General features: G+C 34.9%; 1 protein-coding gene across 2 annotated transcripts in view; it reads right to left on the bottom strand.

Moving 5' to 3' along the window:
- The window catches only part of LOC149785198 (uncharacterized), a 96,802-nt gene that overhangs the window by 39,979 nt on the left and 36,319 nt on the right, over nucleotides 1-20,504 (bottom strand). For both annotated transcript variants that reach the window (XM_089979000.1, XM_089979002.1), the window contains exons 3-5: nucleotides 15,908-15,961; nucleotides 4,278-4,399; nucleotides 266-538 (exon numbers count right to left, since the gene is read on the bottom strand). In XM_089979000.1, the coding sequence (XP_089835126.1) occupies nucleotides 266-538; nucleotides 4,278-4,399; nucleotides 15,908-15,961 (449 nt within the window). The remainder of the gene's footprint in view (nucleotides 1-265; nucleotides 539-4,277; nucleotides 4,400-15,907; nucleotides 15,962-20,504) is intronic.

Genomic DNA, 20,504 nt, shown 5'->3' on the forward strand with positions numbered 1-20,504 from the left:
GATTTCGAAGTTATACAACTCCAGACTGATTAACTTCAGAATTTAAGGAGGGATAACGTGTAGATCACTGGTGGGAATTGTTGCCAGATATCCATGTCTATCAAAGATGTCATATCTTTGCGGAATTTTCTTGGCTGAAAAGTAGAATCTCTGAAATTCCTGCAAACCCAAAGTGAAGCCACCTTGTGTGTGTGTGTGTGTGTGTGTGTGTGTGTGTGTGTGTGGGAGAGAGAGAGAGAGAGATTGTAAATTAGCATATTAGTACCTTGGAATAACATTTCCATCCGAGTCCACAACATATCCCGAATGAGATCTGAATTACAATGAGAATACCCAAGGCGAGAAAACAGTCTTCTTTTTCCGTCTTTGTGTTGGAACATGTGTCGAACGATTTTAGGTCAAAACTAAAAGCAAGAACCCAAAAAATGACACAAAAGCACAGGCATCCAAAAATGAAGCTGCAGCAATTTTGCTTGCACCTGACTCTTGGGACATCTAGTAAATCCCTCTTTATATTTTTGATCATCTCGACAGGAACCTGAAATGCAGAACATATACCGGTACTCCAGATGCCATCGAAGCAATATAAACATACATATGTATGTTGATGACTGGCTGTAAAAGGTGTAGACCGCAATCTTGGTATATTAAGATAATTTAAACATTATATATATTTCACGCAACAATTTTATTCACATAGAACTTCTCTCTCTCTTCATTTTAAAAGCAAGAACTTTAGAGTGGCTCTAAGAAGAAAAAAATAGAACGTCTCTTGATCTTGTTTCTGTTCAATGAAAATCAGTATTACAAAGAAGATCAGTGTGATCAATACCTCTTGACTGTTGAGTACTAAGAGAAATGGCTTTATCAAAAGATTGCCCAACTACTAAGTTACAGGAATAATTCCTGATCAACATCATTCTCAAGGGCTCTTTTTGTCCTTGCTTTAATAACTGCACAAGCTACATATAAAATGCATTTCAATTTCAACAGGATCAACTTTTTGATTCAATAATGATTGGCAGTTACAAGTTGACAAGCCACAACAATATCTCCAGTGTAAAGAGAGAAGCGATTTCCGCTTGTCTGTTCTGTTTGTTTTAATCTATATTGCAGTTCCCTTTATTTTTTCTCTATTTGCATTTGCTTCTCTATCTCTCTTCCTTCTACACTTGCATTTCGCTTTCTCTTTCCTCTTTACGGAGTTACATTTGTCCCTCTCCTCTCTGCATTCGCATCATTTTCTTTTAAATCTTAAACTTTCTTAACTCTTTTTCTCTCTGTCTCATTTCATTTCCTGTTTGAATTTGATTCAGACTTGAGAATAAAAACCAAAACACTTTTATTCAGAAAATAATTATTTTCTAGAAAATAATGAACCCAAATATTCCTCATATGTTGCTTCGTTAAATAAGTTTTCACTTCAGAATGATCATTTTGTCTGGAAATCTCAAGTTACTCATCCCTTTTCAATGGATTGTAATATTTTCTGGGTAGGATTTACAATAAAGTTCACCTCTTTAGATGACACTGTGAAACCTTGTTGGTTTCACACAAGACTTCTCAAATATGTGACATTAAATTCCAGGGACTAAAATAGTTAAGAAAAAAGTGAACTTAAATTTAAAACACAATTGTATTTCTCTGAAATATTTTAAAGATATTCTTATCTGGCACAAGCCCCCAGTTTTCTATTACAACTCTATGGTTTAAACTAAGTATCTATACAAGTGAAAGCCAGCAAGTTTTGTACAAGTCAACAAACAATTTACTTCTCATGAATACAAAGTGAAACCTTAAAAATAACTTACAGCATTGTGAATTAAATCTTAAATTGTCCTGAAAGTTCTATGACAAGCCCAAGAGTATTCTTTTAATAATGAATTATTAAAATGTCCAGTACAATTTATTTCTTTTGGAAACCAATATTCACGTTTACAAGAGAATGATCGGTCCTATATCCTGATTCAATATTTTCATTTTCAATAAATGTGAATAAATTTCCTGACACAACAAAAATTACCAGTCTTGTTTATTGTACTGCATTACGTTTCCTCCAAATATACATGTGAATCCCTAAAGTATTGTTCCCTCTGGGATAGTGTTGATATGCTAACAGCCATGATGTATCACAATCATCTAATCCAAAATGTATTAAAATAAATTCACCATAATTCCGAAAGCAACGTGTTTACAAAAATGATCATTGCTATCTACAATCATGAATCAATAATGAAACACATAATACAGATATACATAACAAAATAGTTTTTATCTATTGCATACAATCATGTGCTCTAAACATCACTACTCATTCTAAACACTGCAAAAACATTTCACATATGAATGCGTTTTCTCGTGTGCTTCTTCAAATTACCACTCCAACTAAACATTTTATCACAAACATCACATCTGAATAATTGTTCTGCATTATGTATTCTCGTGTGTTCTTAAAAAAAGCAACTCCATCTAGCATAACCAAGTGGTCTAAAGCGCTCGTCTTTACAGATCACTTTTATATCACCTTTTTCCATGTAGCTTCGAAACTCTGGTTCAACCAGCTTGCCAGTAACTTCCTATGGGCGGGAGGTTATTGCCGGGCTTTATCGGGTTCTACCTCAGCCAGATATACAGGCCATCTTGTATAACCTATCATGTGGTTAAAAATGGAGTTACAGCTACAACAAGAACTCAAATTAGCAATCCCTATCCATTGTTTGTTGTGTATTTGTTTGTTAGTAAGGCTGTGCGTTTATTTTTTTTAGTAAGGATGTGATTTCTTGCTTTTTGTAAGGCTGTGTTTCTTTTTTATAAGGATTTATGTAAGCTGGTCCATACTTAATTGTTAATGACCCTCACCTATCTTTTTTCCTTCTTGATTTTGTGTACGTGGTGTGCTGTATAAGTAAGTCTTATGATGGGTGCTGGATACTAATTATATATGTTTTATACTGACCATTGCTTAACTTTCCTTTCCTTCATCGGTTTATATGCATATGTACTGGTTTGTCTTTAAGAACATGCGTGGGTCTGCAAGAATATGCGTGAGACCAAATAACTCCATTCCTCATGCATGTACTTTTTGCGAATATTGGTTAGCAAGGGTGAATACTGTTTGGTACAGACGTGTGTTTGTCAGCAGCCTTTGTGCTGATCACTAGCAATGTTAAGTCAGTACGGATGTATTGGTTAGCAAGGATTAATGTTGTTTTTTTTTGTGTTTTTGTTCTTATTTATGGTGTTAAAATTTCCTTTAATATTTTCAATTGGGCTTCTTTCTATAGTTGTTCAAATTTGCCTGGTAAATTTGATTTTGTGTAATGCATTATATTTCTTTCTAATTTTGTTTTCAAACTTTATTATAATTTTTTGCCTTACCTTTTTAAATATTTGTGAAATTATTTTACTATTTTTCTTTGTTTGAAGTTTCTTTTAATTTACAGAGACTTTTTTTAATAAAGAAATTGGGTACATTTAACTTTAAATTTTTTACGTCTTTTATTTGTAAAGTTTTAACATAAATTCTATTTTATAATATATAAAGTTTTTTTTTACAAATTGTAACTCGTTGAAAGTTGTAATAAATTTTGACATTTTTTTTACTCCTTTTTAGCTGCGTTAAATTCCAGGTTAGTGTGGCACTTTACATATTACTCTTACCTGGCCATTTCAGTAAAATATATGTCTGGTTATTTTAGCGTCAGTTAAATTCTAGTTGATATCTGTAATTTAAAAATAATGCCTAACCATGTTTAAAATATGGATCAATCATGTGTAAAACACTCTTCCTTCATTTATATAATCTAAATACAGACACCATTTTTAATTTCACCTAGTCACCCGATAAGTATATTTTAGGCACCTTAGTTCCTTTAAAGCATAAGGTTAATAATGATGTTTGCTGTATTTCCCTTAAATATTAAAGATCCTCATTGTAACACGCAATGTTAAATTCCCAGTGGATCAAATAATGCCATTTATTTCTAAAATAATAGACACTGTTGCCATACAGGCCCAAATTTGTCTTTAAAATGTTTGCCCATGCTAAATATCCTGAACCGCTGTACCAGGCCAAACTCTTAATGTTGTGGACGTTTACAGTATTAAAATCCTATAGGACCCTATGTGAGCCAAATACGTTGAACATTGTGTTTAATACTAAATTTGCCTTGTTCCAAGTGTGACATTTTTTAAGCTTATGGTGTAATGTTAAATTCCTCTTGTCCTCAGTTTGATTTCCTTCCTCAATAGTGGCCCCAAAACTGCTCATAGCTTACCATTGCTTCTTTTGTAAGCTCCCAAGGTATGTACTTTGAAGTGCTATGTATTTTACATAGGTTGCAGCTGAACGTAGTTTCTAATGAGCACAGTCTTTTTAAATAAAATGTCAGCTGGTCCTCTGAAATGAGAAAAGAAATTATACTCAGCGAGCAAGTGATGTGCCATGGGAATTTATAGATGAAAGCAAGCAATTAGTCTAAATAACTTAAGGGGACTGAAAATAACAATAAAATCTTGATGGTACACTGGGAAGTTTCTCTGGTGTCTGCTGTGAGTTACTGAAAAATAGATATCAAATATCAATCTGAATCCATTTCCGTCAAGGAGATAAACACAGCTGAAAATATATGCTGCAGGTCATTTATACCATTAAATACATCAATATTGTATGCAAAATGAAAATACACCAATAAGAGTGACCACTTTGATTGGCAATGCACTAATAACACGAGTTTGTAAAAACGAAATTGCGATTTTCATGTAAATCAATGATAGTGTTTTATGACTTATCAAATACCGGTATATCAACCGGAGCTATGCAAATAAACAGTCTGGAAAGAAATAATTCTAGGTATTGGTGTTACTCAGCATATTCTTATGTTATGTGTTTAGGTTCGAATAAACAGTAACATATCGCATATATCATGCAAGTTTTAAAATTCAAGTAAACAAAATCACAGAGACTGAAGTCTTTGTTTTTAAACAGCTAATAAATAAAGATATCGATATTTAATAAGAATCACAGACATGCATGTCGAGCTCACACTCCTAACATCCCGAGCGAAAAACGATTAGTGAATGCATCTCATAACAAATTTGCCTGTCTTCAATATTAGAATCCCATGCTTACACAGTATCATTGAAAGACTAAAGGAAATATAACCAATGAAGACATTTGCTAAAACCTTAACGCAGATTCTCTGTGAACATGCAATCGATTCTAAGATAAATAAACAAAGCGATAAACAAGTGTAAAGAAAATTTCTACAGGTGTTTATTATATTTCTGGAAACTGAGAAACGTTAATCACACCCTAATTAACATAAATCAGCTAAAACAGTGACTTTGACCTCAGAGCCAAAATGGCGAGACAGCATGAACATACTTTAATAGTATTAGATGTAAAATGATCTACCCCAAGATAAACATAATAGTGGCTTGGGGAATATAATCAAAGAAAAAAAAGATCAACCACAATCTTCAACCAAATCATTCAATGCTGTGATATGGACTCTAAAGCTAAAGAGACGAGTGAGTGTGTCCATAATACTTTTTATACTTTGCAATGATTTGTTTCATTAAACACATAACATAGTTGGGAGTTCAGATAATACAAGCATATGAAAATGTTGAAATAAATGACAACAAGACTTTTGACGCTGGCTTCTGCTTACATTGAGAAAAGGGAATAATGCCGGTAATCTTAAAAACATGAATTAGTCTCATATACTGGATACCGACATAACGCTATTTTACATTATATACGTACATACTTTCTGATATAAACTTTATTACTCCTATATCCTAATTACTCATTGAATCTTGTTAGAATTATATAGAATTATATCGTCTTGAATTATGCAACAAATCGAAGCAGAAGTAAGTTCCGCGAAATTAATATATAGGCCATATATGGCGGCCAGTATTAATGGTGGAGGAAGAAACCGGGAAAACCCCGGAAAGAACCACCGACCCACGAGAAGCTACTGGCATGCTTTCTCACATATCCACATTGGCTGAATCTGAGACTCGAACCGGCGCAGACAGAGGTGACATGGCAGTGATCCGTAACGGCGAACGCTTTAGACCACTCGGCCACTCGGGGCCCCCAGTCCGATTGCAGTCCGTCATTTAAATATTCAATGTGTTGGACGGGACAACTAAATTTCTGTTTCGCCTAACACGGAATGTTAATTATAACATTTAAGTCATTTACATACTTTTCAACTGTTTAAGGACCATAACATTTAGCCAGAATGTTGTTGTAACATTCGTATTGGTACCAGTAACGGCTATTGCGTCTCCGTGCTGAATGTCAATATAGTCATAGAAGGTTTAGAAGTCTTGGATCGTGAAGATTTCATTCTTTTTGGGATGGGTGTACAGTGTGTTTAAACACTGATATTATTTGCTTTGGCATGGTATGATAGCATGTTTGTTTGTGCATGTATGTATAAGCACTAATACCCTTTCTTTGTTTGTGTAATATTGTGTGCATTTGGTTCCTATATTTTACATAATATACCTCATTGCTGTGTAATAGTATGTTTGGTGGCATGTAAGCAAAGCGTGTGCATTAATATCCCTATCTTTCGTGATGGTATGTTTGCATGCATATATGTAAATAAAGTGTGCATTTACAAACTCTCCTACCATTTTCGTTCTATAGTAGGATGTGTGCTGGATTGCGGGGGGGGGGGGGGGGTTTGGATAGTGATCAAAAAGTGGGTGATGGATAGTGAAGTGCATGTTAGATAATAACTAAACATCTGAATATTACATTTCATGTATACGTCTATTTGTATGTATGTATACGTCTATTTGTATGTATGTAAGTATAGTGTTTATAAACACTCCAAACTTTTTCGTTGAATTGAGTGTTTGTATGTGTGTAAGAATAGCGTGTATATAATTATCCAATCCCTATGTGGCAAAACGTTTGTATATTATGTGTGTATAAACACCCTTACGTGATATGCATGTAAGTAGAGCGTGTCTATAAACACTCCTACCATTTTCGTTGCTAAACATGTATTGTATGTATGCAAATATCTTTCAGTTGATACCACTAAAACACTTGTGTATTCAGTGATACTTTCAAGACTGGACTATTGTAACTCAGTTATGTCAGGTTCACCTCAATATGTACTCCAGAAACTTCAGAAAGTTCAAAACACAGCTGCTCGGAACATACTTAGAGTACAACGATTAAAGCACACCTCCCCGCTGATCTGTACAGTACACTGGCTATCCATTCGATCCAGAATCAACACAAAATTTGTTCTCTGTGCTACGTTTCACTGACGGACTCCAGTCCAAAATATCTATCCGACCTCACCCATGTGTATACACCAGCATGATACCTACGCTTCTCTTCTGACAATCGTATACTCATTATTCCCACTATGAAAACAAAGTCATATGGACAGCGTTCTTTTGCATACCAGGGCCCAGCAACGTCAAATGAATTGCCCACTGAACTTAGACACAAAGACACAGTGATCCCATTCAAGAGTGCTCTTAAAACTCACTTATTTCGACCGCAAGAACAAACTTAAAGACCTAATAATGTTTTCTACCTTAAATATTGTTAGCATGTTTTTTATGTTTTCTAATTTCATGGTGTTTGTTTTTGTAATCATATCATTATATACGTTTTTTTATGTTATAGGTATTGTTTAATGTTGTAAAGCGCTTAGAGCTTCTAAAGATTAGGCGCTATACAAAGTCCTCTTTAGTATTATTATATAAGTACAGCGCGTCTACAAACCCATTTTCAATGGATTGTATGATTGTATGCATCTATAAAGACGGGCTCTTTCGTTGTATAATAGGTTCTGTATGTGGACAATTAATCCAAAAGTGGGTGCTGGATAGTAGGATTGCTGTTGGATTTATATCAAAAAATGTGTAATGATTAGGAGGTTGCATAATGGATAGTAAATATAGAGAGGGATGCTGGATATTTTGGCGTGTGCTGAGTAGTATATAAAAAAATAGGGTGCAGAATAGTAGCGTGTTATCTTGGATTGTAATTAAAAAGCAGCTATTGAATAGTACAATATACATGGGATTGTAATCAAACATTAGTGCTGGAAAAAAGTGCTTGGACAGCAACTAAAAAGGGGAACGTTTGACAATGGATATGTGCGTTTGGATTATAGCACATCACAAAGTGTGTGAAATGATGAATGAAAAGTTTAGCTATAGATTTCCCGTAAACCCTCATTTTTAAGTAGGTAAATGTAGCATGTGTATAAAAATTCTAACTGTGCCTACTTGCGTAGAATAGTTCTTATGTCATGTGTTTAGGTTCAAATAAACAGTAACACAAAAAAGAGTGAAAACAAGAAGCTTTGAAAAATACAATAATGATTTATTTCCTTAAAATATTCTGCAAAATTGAAAAAAAATATGAACTTACAGTTTTAAGAATCAAATCCAAAAATAATCCAAGAATACTCCTCGAATAAACTTTTTGAAGTCCTAATAACAAAGTGTTCTACTGATTTCAAGTTCTAATCCGACGAAGAATCCAAGATGGAAGACAATAACGTATGCTACAAGTAATTTGAAATAACTCCAAAACAGCACAACATGCAACTTCTAGTGCATGAAAACGCCCAGCTGCAACTGAGAATAACTCTCCAAAACAGAGGTTATATGATGTTCTAAAACGTAAACAGGGTGTCACCTGATCATGTTCTGGAAGCTTATAGAAATTAGGTACTTGTAAAAGATCACGTCCACCCAGTGTGACCCTGCCTAAAAACAATCATTCTATTCTAAGAAATAAAAAATTTAAAAAATTGTTTACATCTTAAAACGAAGTCCCATCATGACCTCGTCAACAACCACTCATTTCAAAATAAAAATAGAACTTCTTTACATGGTTGGTGCTACTTTTGTATCAAGGTCAGGATCTAGATCAACACCTGTTGTTTATAAAGTGAACAGTTACGGTCAAACTATTTTCTGAAAAAAGTATCATCTCTAATGAATAAATTAACATTACAATATCATGTAATGAAAAATAATTTCTTTTAAAACTCACAAACAATTAAATTGAAATAGAATATATATATATTAAATAAGATATAATTAAATCAAATATACATACCATTTCCCCCATAAAGAAAAAGATTTATACACAAAGTTTTCTTTTTACCACAGACTAATTATACATTAGGTTAAAAAGAACTCATATAATTTACACACAGTGTACATGAAACAATACATTGTTATACACGGGAAAGTGCGTCTGCTATTGAATTATCTTTTCCTTTTATGTGCCTGATATTACGATTGTATTCCTGTAACAACAAACTCGACCTTAGTAGTCTTTGATTTTTATTTTTCATCTTGCCAATGAAAGTAAGGCGGTAGTGGTCACTAAATACAACAATCTTAGAAGGAGCTGAACTAAGGTAAACTTCAAAATGTTGTAATGCCAATATCAAAGTCAAACATTCCTTCTCGATTGTTGAATAATTTCTTTGGTGCTTATTTAATTTCTTAGAAAACAGTACACTGGATGATTACTACCATTTTCATTATCTTGAATCAAAACTGCTCCAACCCCAACATCACTTGCATCAACAGTCAGTTTAAATGATTGGCCGAAATTTGTCACTGTCACTGCAATATCAATGGAATTTGACGACATTCCTTCACTTAAATATTCACTGAGTGGACAGGAACAACTAAATTAAATGCATGTTTAACCTGGCTATCTCATTCTATATACTGTTACTCCTTTAATTTATTTAGATCCCAGGAGCTCTAATATTATCATTTAACTTATTCATTTTCTTGTTAACCTTTTAAGGGACGTAACATTTGAACTGAAGAAAAATTTGAAGAATGAGCAAGAGAGACAGAACTCCATTATTACCAAACTTAAAACTTCTCTCCATTTTAGTTCTGTCAAAACCTAATTTCACCTTTGACTTGAACTGCTGAAAGCCAAATTCAAGCAATATAGGCTGGAAAGTTCCAGACCTAACATATGACCCTTGACCCGATTGGATAGAACTAGAAATGCCAAATTGAGTAAAAGACTTTATCAAAGCTTTTACTATTTTTTTTAGATGTTATATTCCTCAAGGGAATTGCCTCTGGAAACCTTGTTGATGCCCACATAATGGTCAACAGGTATTGGTTACCTGGCTTGGTCTTAGGTATGGGTTTATCACCCTGATTGGAATAAAGAGAATGAGTCATTGAAAGAGGATTACTGTGACCAATACCTTCTGATTGATCCAAACAAGGAGTGAAAGTGACATCATCCAAGCCTGACCAATTCATGTGTCCGCTAAAGGAATACTTTCTTATCTACATCATTCTCGAGAGTTTTATTGGTCATAGGTCTGGTCACTGCACAAACTGCAAATAAATCTGGGAATTATTTTTCAATTGGATCAACTTTCTAATCCAAGCAAGGCTTGTCAGTTACAAGTGGATTAATCACAACCGTGTCTCCAGCTTGTTCTTTGCCTAGTAATAAATGAATGCCCTCAACAGGTAAATCAGAGATTGTTCCAATTGTCACGGGTCCTGAGATTTAGTCTAATGACAAATTTACACAATGTAAAGGAACATTAACAAAGCCGCACTCTACTCCATGAATAAGAACACTCTCATTAGAAGAAGACTTCTCAGAAAAAGGCAAAGTACCTGCTAAAAAAAGACTCTAAGAAGCTCCTGTTTCCCTTAAAATTTTATTAGGGGTTGGATTGGCCGAATCACCCAAGAGTGATATAGAACCCTTCGATATGAATGGTTCATAGTTCTCCATAATCATATCAGACTGGGATTTATTAGACCCCACAAATGTATTGCTTTCAATACATGACAGTTACCTTGACCTCTTAGAAAAAAGAGCATTTGGAATAGGTCTGTCTAGATTCTGATGCCTATTTTTCAGTTTGCTGCAGTCAGAAATAACATGTTCTTTTTTCTTGCAATACATAAACGTAGGAAGAGACAAGGATCTTGAATCAAGCTTCTCTGAAGTTTGATTTTTAGAAGTTGTGCCACTTTGAGTTTCAGAAGGGCTTGTATTAGGCTGAAATACTTTTCTGCTAGAAGACTGTTGAGTAGAAGTCTTATTTACAAAAGGAACTTTATGAGTTAAAGAATACTCATCAGCAGACAAGCAGCATTTTCCAAGGTTTCGATCTGATGCTTGTCAAGATAAGACTTAAGGTCACTATGTACACAGTTTTTGAACTGTTCAAGTAATACACATTGTTTAAGACTTTCATAATCTTGTTCAACTTTCTTGGCTAAGCACCATCTACCAAATAACTGCTCTTTTTCTCTAGCAAAATTGACATGAGTTTGTCCAGCTTCTTTTCTATAGTTTCTGAACTTTTGCCGATAAGCTTCAGGGACTAACTCATAACCCCTTAAAATGCATTCTTTGACTGTATCTTAGTCACCACTTTGTTGAGCTGACAGTGAACAGTAAATATCTCTAGCTTTACCAGTTGAGTACAATTACAATAATTGAATCCGTTGCTCCCTTGGCCATTTTCAGTAACAATTTCAAAATAAGGAAAATATTTGTCTACTTCTTTGTCTCTGAAAAGGGGCACTAACTGAATATTCTTTGCAAGATAAAAACTTAAATTTGGATTTGAAGTATGAATGTGCTGTTCACTTGCCAGTTCCATTTCTTTCATTCTACAGTGATATTCCCTCTCTTCCTTTTCTCTTTGCATCTCTCTCTCTCTCTTTCTCTCTTTATCACTTTTGCATTTGTTCTTTATGTAACTACATTTGTCTTTCTTTCTCTTTTTCTTCCGCTTGTAAATGCATTTGTTTTTATTCTCTTTTGCTTCCGCTTGTAAATGCATTTGGTTTCTTTCTCTCTTTCCTGTCTCTCTCTCCTCTTTCTCATAATGTAACTGCATTTATTTTTCTTGCAACTGCATTTGTCTTTCTTTTTCTTTTTCTTCCGCTTGTAATTGCAATTATTTTTCTAATTTCTCTTTCTGAAGCTCCAGCTTCATCAACTCCAATTCCAGCTTTTATTTAATTCTAATTCCTTCACTTTTATGTCAGAGTCTGATACAGACTTACTGATCGAAACCAAAGCACTTTTATCCAAAACATTCTTTTATACTAAATACTGAACCAAAATATTTATTTCCTGTTTCGTTAAGGAAGCCTTTATCTCAGAAAGAACGGACCACTGCCATCTCACCTCTGTCTGCGCGAGTTCTAGTCTTAGATTCGGCCAATGTGGGTATGTGAGAAAGCTTGCCAGTAGCTTCTCGTGGGTCGATGGTTCTTTCCGGGGTTTTCCCCTGGTTCTTCCTCCGCCATTAATACCAGCTGCCATGTATAACCTATCGTGTGCTGAATAATGGCGTTAAACACAACGACAACAACATTCTCATAAAGATTGTATTTTCTGGCAAGTTGAATCAAGTCATCTTTTTTTTAAAAGAACTAATTGCTAGTGGGTAGGATTGGAAAGAAAGATTACCACTTTAGATGACATTTTAGAAAAAGCTTGCCGATTTCACTAAGATTTCAAAAACTAGGGAATTCAAATTTCAAAAAAAGTTTTCTGAAATATTCCATCCAAAATTCAAAATTATCCTTAGGACGAACTCCCCTATTTCTTATGTCACGAATAAACAGTAACACAAGAAATAGTGAAAACAACAAGCTTTGAAAAATACAAACAAAAATTATTTCCCTGGAAAATTCTGTAAAAATGAAAAAGAATCAGATCCAAAAATAATCCAAAAATTAATTCACGAATAAAAATTTTGAAGTCCAAAAAACAAAATGTTCTAATGATTTCAAGTTTGAATCCCGACGAAGAATTTAAGATGGAAGACGATAACTTATGCTGCAATCGTGTTGAAGTTTACAGTTCCTTGTAGAATCAAGAATTATCACTCCGGATTCAGATATATGAATAAATGTTTAATAAAAAAAACTTTCCTTGTTCAACAATCTCACATAAGCACACATATTTTCCAGAAAAAAGAATAAATCCTTTTGAAATCCAAGTAATTTTAAATAAATCCAACCCAAGGCATTTGAAATAACACCAATCAGCACAACATGCAACTTCTAGTGTATGAAAACGCCCAGCTGCAACTGAGAATAACTTTCAGAAACAGAGGTTATATCGTCTTCTAAAACGTAAACAGGGTGTCACATGCTCATGTCCTAGAAGTATATAGAAATTATGTAACTATGAAAGATCACGTCTACCCAATGTGACCCTGACGAAAACCAATCATTTTACTCTAAGAAATAATAAAAAGTTGTTTAAATCTTAAACACGAAGTCCCATCATGAACTCGACAACAACCAATCATTTTTAAATAAAATAGAACTTGTTTACGTGGTTGCTACATATTTTGAAAGAAGGTCAGGATTTAGATCAACACCTGGTGTTTATAGAACAAACAAAATGACGGTCAAATTATTTTCTGAAAAGGTATCATCTCTAGTGAATAAACTTCCATTACAATATCATGTAATTGAAAATAATAAAAAATATAACTGACAGACAATTAAATTGAATTAATATATATTAAATTAGATATAATGTATTCAAAGATACAAAACATAGAATAATATGTTTGTGTGAGGGTATAGCGTGTGTACAAATTCTTATCGCTGCGCAATAGTATGATTGTGTTGTTACGTGTTTAGGCTCTTACAAAACGTAACAACAAAAAGTGAAAACAAGCTTAGTAAAATTTAATAAATAATTTATTTCCCTAGAAAAACTAGGTACAAAAATCCACTTAAAAAAACCTCACGGTTCTACGAATCAAATTATCCAATAATAATCCTAAATTTAAAAAATAAAAGTCATAGTAATAAAATGACCTAATGAAACTGATTTCGAATCCCGATGAAATCCAAAATGGTAGGCAATGATGTATGCCGTGGTCAGCGTCGTACTAATGTGTGAAAAATTCTTTGCTGAATCACAGAAAATAATATTGTTTGAATTCTATATAAATTTCGATAACTGTCATTGTCCAAGAATTAATTTAGAGCACTAGTATTTCTAGGGAAAACAATCTTGAAATCCAAATAATTGGGTCAACTCTAGCAATGTAACACTGTAGCTCCAACTGGGGTCAGCCACTTCTAACAATGATACAATATACCTCCAATAGTAACCCTATGGACATATTTAACATAGCATTTTTTAGTGTTCTTCTCTTAACAGGAGTGAGTTTATTTACTTCTAAAGGTTAACATTTAAGCCAAGCTAGATACACTGGAGGAGTGCCTGTCACGGGTTTCTACCCCTAGCCCGCTCTCTATCTATTGACCGATATCCTTAACAAAAGGTGGGGTAAGGAAAGTTCCACAATGGCAGCCAATCCTTCAAATAATACCGCACAAGAATTTCACGTGCTATTCTGGACCGATCAAATTCATATAAAGTGTTTATATATCCAACATATTAAAATACACATACTGTATGTAAAGTGTTATAATGTTCACATGCCAGTACAGCTAAAACCACGAGCAAAGAACTTTGAAAATTAGAGTGGTTTTAGGTGAAACACTGGTGAGTAGTAAAGGTCAATTTGATAACTTCCTTACCGGATATAAGCATTCAGTTAGGAGTAGAAACAGAGGTGGTGTCTCTGTTGTGAAGATGGCTGGAATAGCGAGAATATAGTAGGTCAGATCAGCATCGTTTTTACTTAGAACAAACTAGACAGCATAACAAGTATTTTAGTAAACATCCCACATGAAAATATCATAAGCAATCTTTAAGTAAAACAGAGTGTATCGATATGACCATCCGTTCATGTGGAGTAGCTATAACTAAATTTTTAAGATGGCTGCTGCTCTGGTAATATCAGATTTGAGATCGGCACCATTTTTATTTAGGACCAACTAGACAGCATATGAAATCTTTGACTGAAAAATCCATATCCATGATTTCAGGAGGAGTAAAAATAACAATATTTTCAAGGTGGACACTGGTGGCCATATTGGGTGTTTGCGATGAACTATTTTCATACTGAACAAACAAAATAATCATCCACTCAGGAAGATTTTCAGATGTTCCTTATGGTGGCCAGATTGGCTGAAAGATTAGTGAAACTTTCATTTTAAACAAACAACATCTCAAAACTTCTTGTGAAAACCAAATGTAGATATGGCCATTCATTTTAGAGGAGTAGCAATAAAAAGATTTTCGAGATTTCCATAGTAGTGGCCATGATAGGCGTGTAAATATAATTATATTTGACCAAATTTTTTCGCTTAACAAACAGGGTTTTCACATTGATAAAAATGTTTGCCCGGCAAAAACTTTTTGTTTTCCAGGACTCCCAGGCAAGCGAATGCCTCTGACCAACCGAAGAGGACATAATTTATAGATAGAAACGAAACCTCATCAAGCCCCACTGTACAAATTATGATTTCTCAGGTGAGATTTGCCTCAATGCACATGGTTGGCTCTTATCCTCATATTCCTGGGTCAAAATATATGGGTCATTTTTTAAATAAAGATTATGGTGAAGTACTCTAAAGTTAATGCGCCAAATGAAAGCTTCCAAACACAAATGATGGCATCATTCGAAGAAGGTTCAGGATGTGGTTAAAACACAGACAGAAAGAGCAAGCTTAGAAAATACAGCGATAATTACAGCGATCGGAGCAGTAATGTTCAGTCAAAATCTGTTGAGACGTAAAGTTAGATGGAAAAACACATGTGAGCAGTGAAAAATCTTTACGGATTAGTGTTCACCTTTGAAAAATCTTTATCTACAGTGAAAGGGAATGTGACTTTAGGGAACATGTTAGGAAATGCAATTTATTCTTGATAGATTACAAATGAGGATGCATACAGTGTGACTTAAATTTAATAGTCTAATTTCTAATTTTATCACAATCATACCTGAATGATGTTTTGTTTCTTCTTCATTCCTACCTTTGAAAAACGAACATTCCGCTGTAAATGAATAAAGTATGCATCAATTCCATATGTACTTTAATCGTCTGACTTACTACCATCTGTGAAAAATCAATATATATATATATATATATATATATATATATATATATATATATATATATATATATATATATATATATAAAAGAATCATGATAAATACATACTTCCTCTACAATTATTTCAATACGCTAAGGTTATCTGCCTCAAAATATTCTGTTTTCTATATTTATTACATAACAAATTTTTTGTGTAATTTAAAAAAAAACCTCTTCTTCTGAAAAGATCATATAAGTTTTCACTTTCAAACTTATACGCCTATAATTAGAGCCTGAATATCTCGGACCAGAATGGAGTTGGCCCATAACAAAGTCGGACTATTACAGACCCGCCCCTAACATATTTAATTAAGAAATTGTCCCTTAACATACTCGGCCCATTACGATTGTCTTGTCAGCTGTTTATTCTGTGAGTTAATTAAACTGCATGTCAACCTGGTCATGTAGACCCATTTACTCAGAATAAATTAAATATTACTTCTGTTCTACATATTCATACTAATATATCTTAATCAGATCAATTTAATCCAGGCTGTTGAATGTTTGGCACTTTAAATGTCATCGAACAAATTACATCTTATGGATCTAACAGGTATTAAAGTAGGTCAAGAAAAGAGGAAGTCGAATATCTATTGTCGAAGCAAGACCAAGTCTGATGAATATTTGGCAGTGTACGTGTATAAACTCCGTTAAAGATAACCAAAAAAGTACAGCAATCGCTCATCACTTTGGGGATATGAGAGTAGCATTTTGTAATGTAAATGACATCTGTACTTTATGTCTGTCTAAAAAAATATTCTGGCTGGATTTGTTCTTTGTCAAGCATGACATCGTTGTAAACCACAATATTATTAATACTACCATCAAGATCTTCGACTGACCGTGCATCACTGATGTCAGCAATAAATTCAACAACGCCTGAATCGGGAGACAGGGAATCATTTGCAACTTCATTAAATTCCCTGAGGACATCACAACATCATTCGTCATCTGTGGATGGCACTATTAAATAAAGTTTGTCCAATTTGAGCCACCTCATTATGAGGTTCAGCAACAGCTGCGTTTTACGAGACACAGATGGACCAATAAAAACGCATCGAACATAATTTGGTAACGCTTATGTTTGACGGGTACTTGCTCTATTGTCGCTGAAAAGACAATCACCTTCATACTGTAAGAATATATCATTTATAATCATAGACTATATTGTGCTCGATGCAAAGCGGTCACCGAAACTACTGGATTATGAGCAACAATGATGAATAATAACAGGCGACCATTTACATGCAAGTCTGTAAAATGCGGTGGTGATATTGTTGAAGTACTTGGGAGATTACAGGAAACTCCATGGGATAAGTACCCAGGTGAAAAACATCTTCCAGGATATAATTACTGTGGTCCAGGTACACGGCTTGATATCAGACCTGACAACATAAAAATAAAATCAACCAAAATCAGGTGAGTTTCCAGTGAATGAGACTGATCGGGCGTGCCAAGCGAATTACCGCACGTGTAAAAATTAAGATCTGCAACAACGACATTTCGCTGATGTCGATTTGATTCACACGCTTAAATCTATAAAATAATATGAGCGAGTCACTTGCCCACTGTTTGATAAGATCGGCTATGAGTGGTAAATTAGCCAGAGGAGTGGGTGGGCAATTAATTGTTCGGTAATTATAATAATGGAGTAGATCTATTGTAGTCCAAGAGGATACTGGAAATGTACAGCAGCGATTAGCAAATTCAATGATTCATCAGGTGTCAGGCGTGGTGATGCCTTACACTGGTGTGCGACAGGCAATATGGCAAATTAACTACCGCCACTTAAAACGATTCAACATGGGCGGTTTGATGTCAGCACTCCCAACGAAGTTCATCAGGCAGATATCTTGTTTTAACGCATGATACTATCACTGGCACACAAGCAAACGACAGAGTCGCACATACAAATATGCGCTGACGGTTGTTAACATTGCAAACAGATACAAGGAAGAGAAACCGCTATCGACTAAAACAACAACTGAAGTCTCAGCCGCGTTTTGAATGAATTTATTCGCGTGTGCCTTTATGAAGGCCACGACTGCTGCAGGTTGATCATGTCAAAGAGTTTCTTTGTATCATCGCTGATGCAACAACATAATGTTGAAATCAGACGCGGACACACCGCCATACACAGCGAACATGCAATCGTTGAACGATTAAATCGAACACTTGCTGAGCAATGTTTGGACGTCAGGACGCCCGGGAATTACTGAGCAAGGACAGGTCTTGTGAATGGAGTGCAAGACAACCAAGCGTAGTAGCCGAGTTTAATAGCGAATCCAGGGGTGAAATTGCTATGAAACCCATCGACGCATGCGCGAAGAAACACATCAAAGTTAAGCGACGCGCAGGGGAGACCAGTACTGGGCAGCAACTTGACAGTCAGGTATTTGAACTTGAAGGTAGCAAAGCAAGAGCAACTTATCATATCTATAGTCAAACCACACATAACATTTCCAACGTGGTAAGATTTACGGACAGGCCTGCCCTCTACAAATTAGATTCGGCTGCTCCTCAGCGTGGATTAGTCTGTGAAAAATTGCAGGTAATTCCAGAAAATGCACAACTGTCATCAACATGGGTTTGCTAGCAAAGGGCACTACTCCATAACATCGGTTACACTCAAGACATGTCAGTGTGACATTTTTGCGTGTAAGGCCAAACCTGCCATTGATTCTGTACATGGCAAATTGTCGTCGGTCATTAGGAAAATACCACCACAACATTATCGTGTTTCAGCAATCACAGTATTTTGTTGTTGTTTCAGCGTCGTGATAAATTAAACATCAAAATCAAACTCACGGGGTTTTTTTTGTAATCTCGTTGACAGCCAGCTATTTTTTAAAAACCATTTTGGGGATTGGCACGCATGGGATTATAGTGAATGATCCTTGTGCAATTACCTGAGGTTGAATATAAACCGTCCTGTGCAAATGAGATATTATTGTAGCTCTCGATACAGCCAAATATACTAAATTGGACCATTCGACTCAATCATAGACAATCCAAATATTGGTATCTGAGATTGTTAGCCCCAACGTCAAATGAATTGTTTTCGCATATCCTAGAGTTCAGCATGACGGTTGCGCCAGAACCTGCTACGGGAACATCAACTATATCATTAACAATGAGCTTTTACTGCAACAAAGGAACTGTTCCTGGAATATCAACGAAAATATTTTGAAGATGATTATGCGCCGGACAATAACACAGTGAAACTGTCAACTCTTGCAAAATGAATCTCAAATAATATAAACTGAAATGAATCGCGAACTATTTTCCTGGATGCAACCATCAGATCATTAGAGCGCCATAAGTTCCTGAAATAATCACTTTTCACTTCTGCAATTACACTGCACATTATCTCATATTGAGTATTAAAAGTCTAACTGACGCTTTTAGCTCTTACTGAGATTCATGTCTACCCATGTGGTCTTCTAACATTTCCTCGTAAACGTTGACATGATCTCATAGCCTTTTATGTGGCGATCCTCCTGTAAACGGAGGAGGTTGCCTATGGTATCAGCTCACGACAATAGCAGTTTGTTTTGTTTCTAACCAAACAAAATATTTCTAACATTTCTTTGGACATAGTACATATTTCGCCCCAAATGATGATTATAGGAATTTGTTTCTCACCCATTTGCGTTGGAGTCCATGCATCACTGTGCCATCTAAAGTAAAGAAGCTGTGGTAAGTGCAAGAATGAACACTCCTCTGTTTCATTTCCCTGGCAAGCAAGTCGCTGTTAGCACTACCATACTAGAATTTATAAATAATTATAACGCACGCGTTGATTTACAGAACTAACAGGAACATTAAGATAAACCGTTCTATGTCATGTAATATGATCATTTACTGATTGCATCATTGACTGTTCTGATAATTTATCGTTAGAGTAATACACACGATGAGGTCTCTAATCTGCAAATTCAGAATAATTACGTATTTTCTCTTTTTCTCTTCTCCAGTGACCCCATAGAGCAGAATCGCAGTTAATGTGCCTCATTGGATGATTTTTAAAAGATCTATTTATGATTTAATTACATAAAATAAATCTGTGGAGAGTCTAATAGTGTCCTTTGGAAAATGGTTAATCATCGATAATAGGTTTACTGATACACATGCAAGCATCGAAGATATCAAATGAGTGAATCCCCATCCTAGTAGCTGATGATAGTACTGATTGTGATTGCACAATGTCTATTGGCTAATACACCTTTTGCTGCTGTATCTGCGATTATAAAATCAAGTTTAGCTCGGTGCATAATAAACCATGTACTATGTTGCTTGTTATCAGATGAGGCTCCCTGGGTAAATTTGCCAATAATGTGTCGGTTCATATCTTTTGCATCACTACACGTTGAGTTTGGTATCCAGACCTTTTTGTGGCCTATATGAGGTTATGGCCTAACTCACTGTCAGCGATGTCAATATCG

The sequence above is a fragment of the Sinohyriopsis cumingii genome, chromosome 13 (genome assembly GCF_028554795.1).
Source record: "Sinohyriopsis cumingii isolate HCF-2022 chromosome 13, ASM2855479v2, whole genome shotgun sequence".
Classification (NCBI taxonomy): Eukaryota; Metazoa; Mollusca; class Bivalvia; order Unionida; family Unionidae; genus Sinohyriopsis; species Sinohyriopsis cumingii.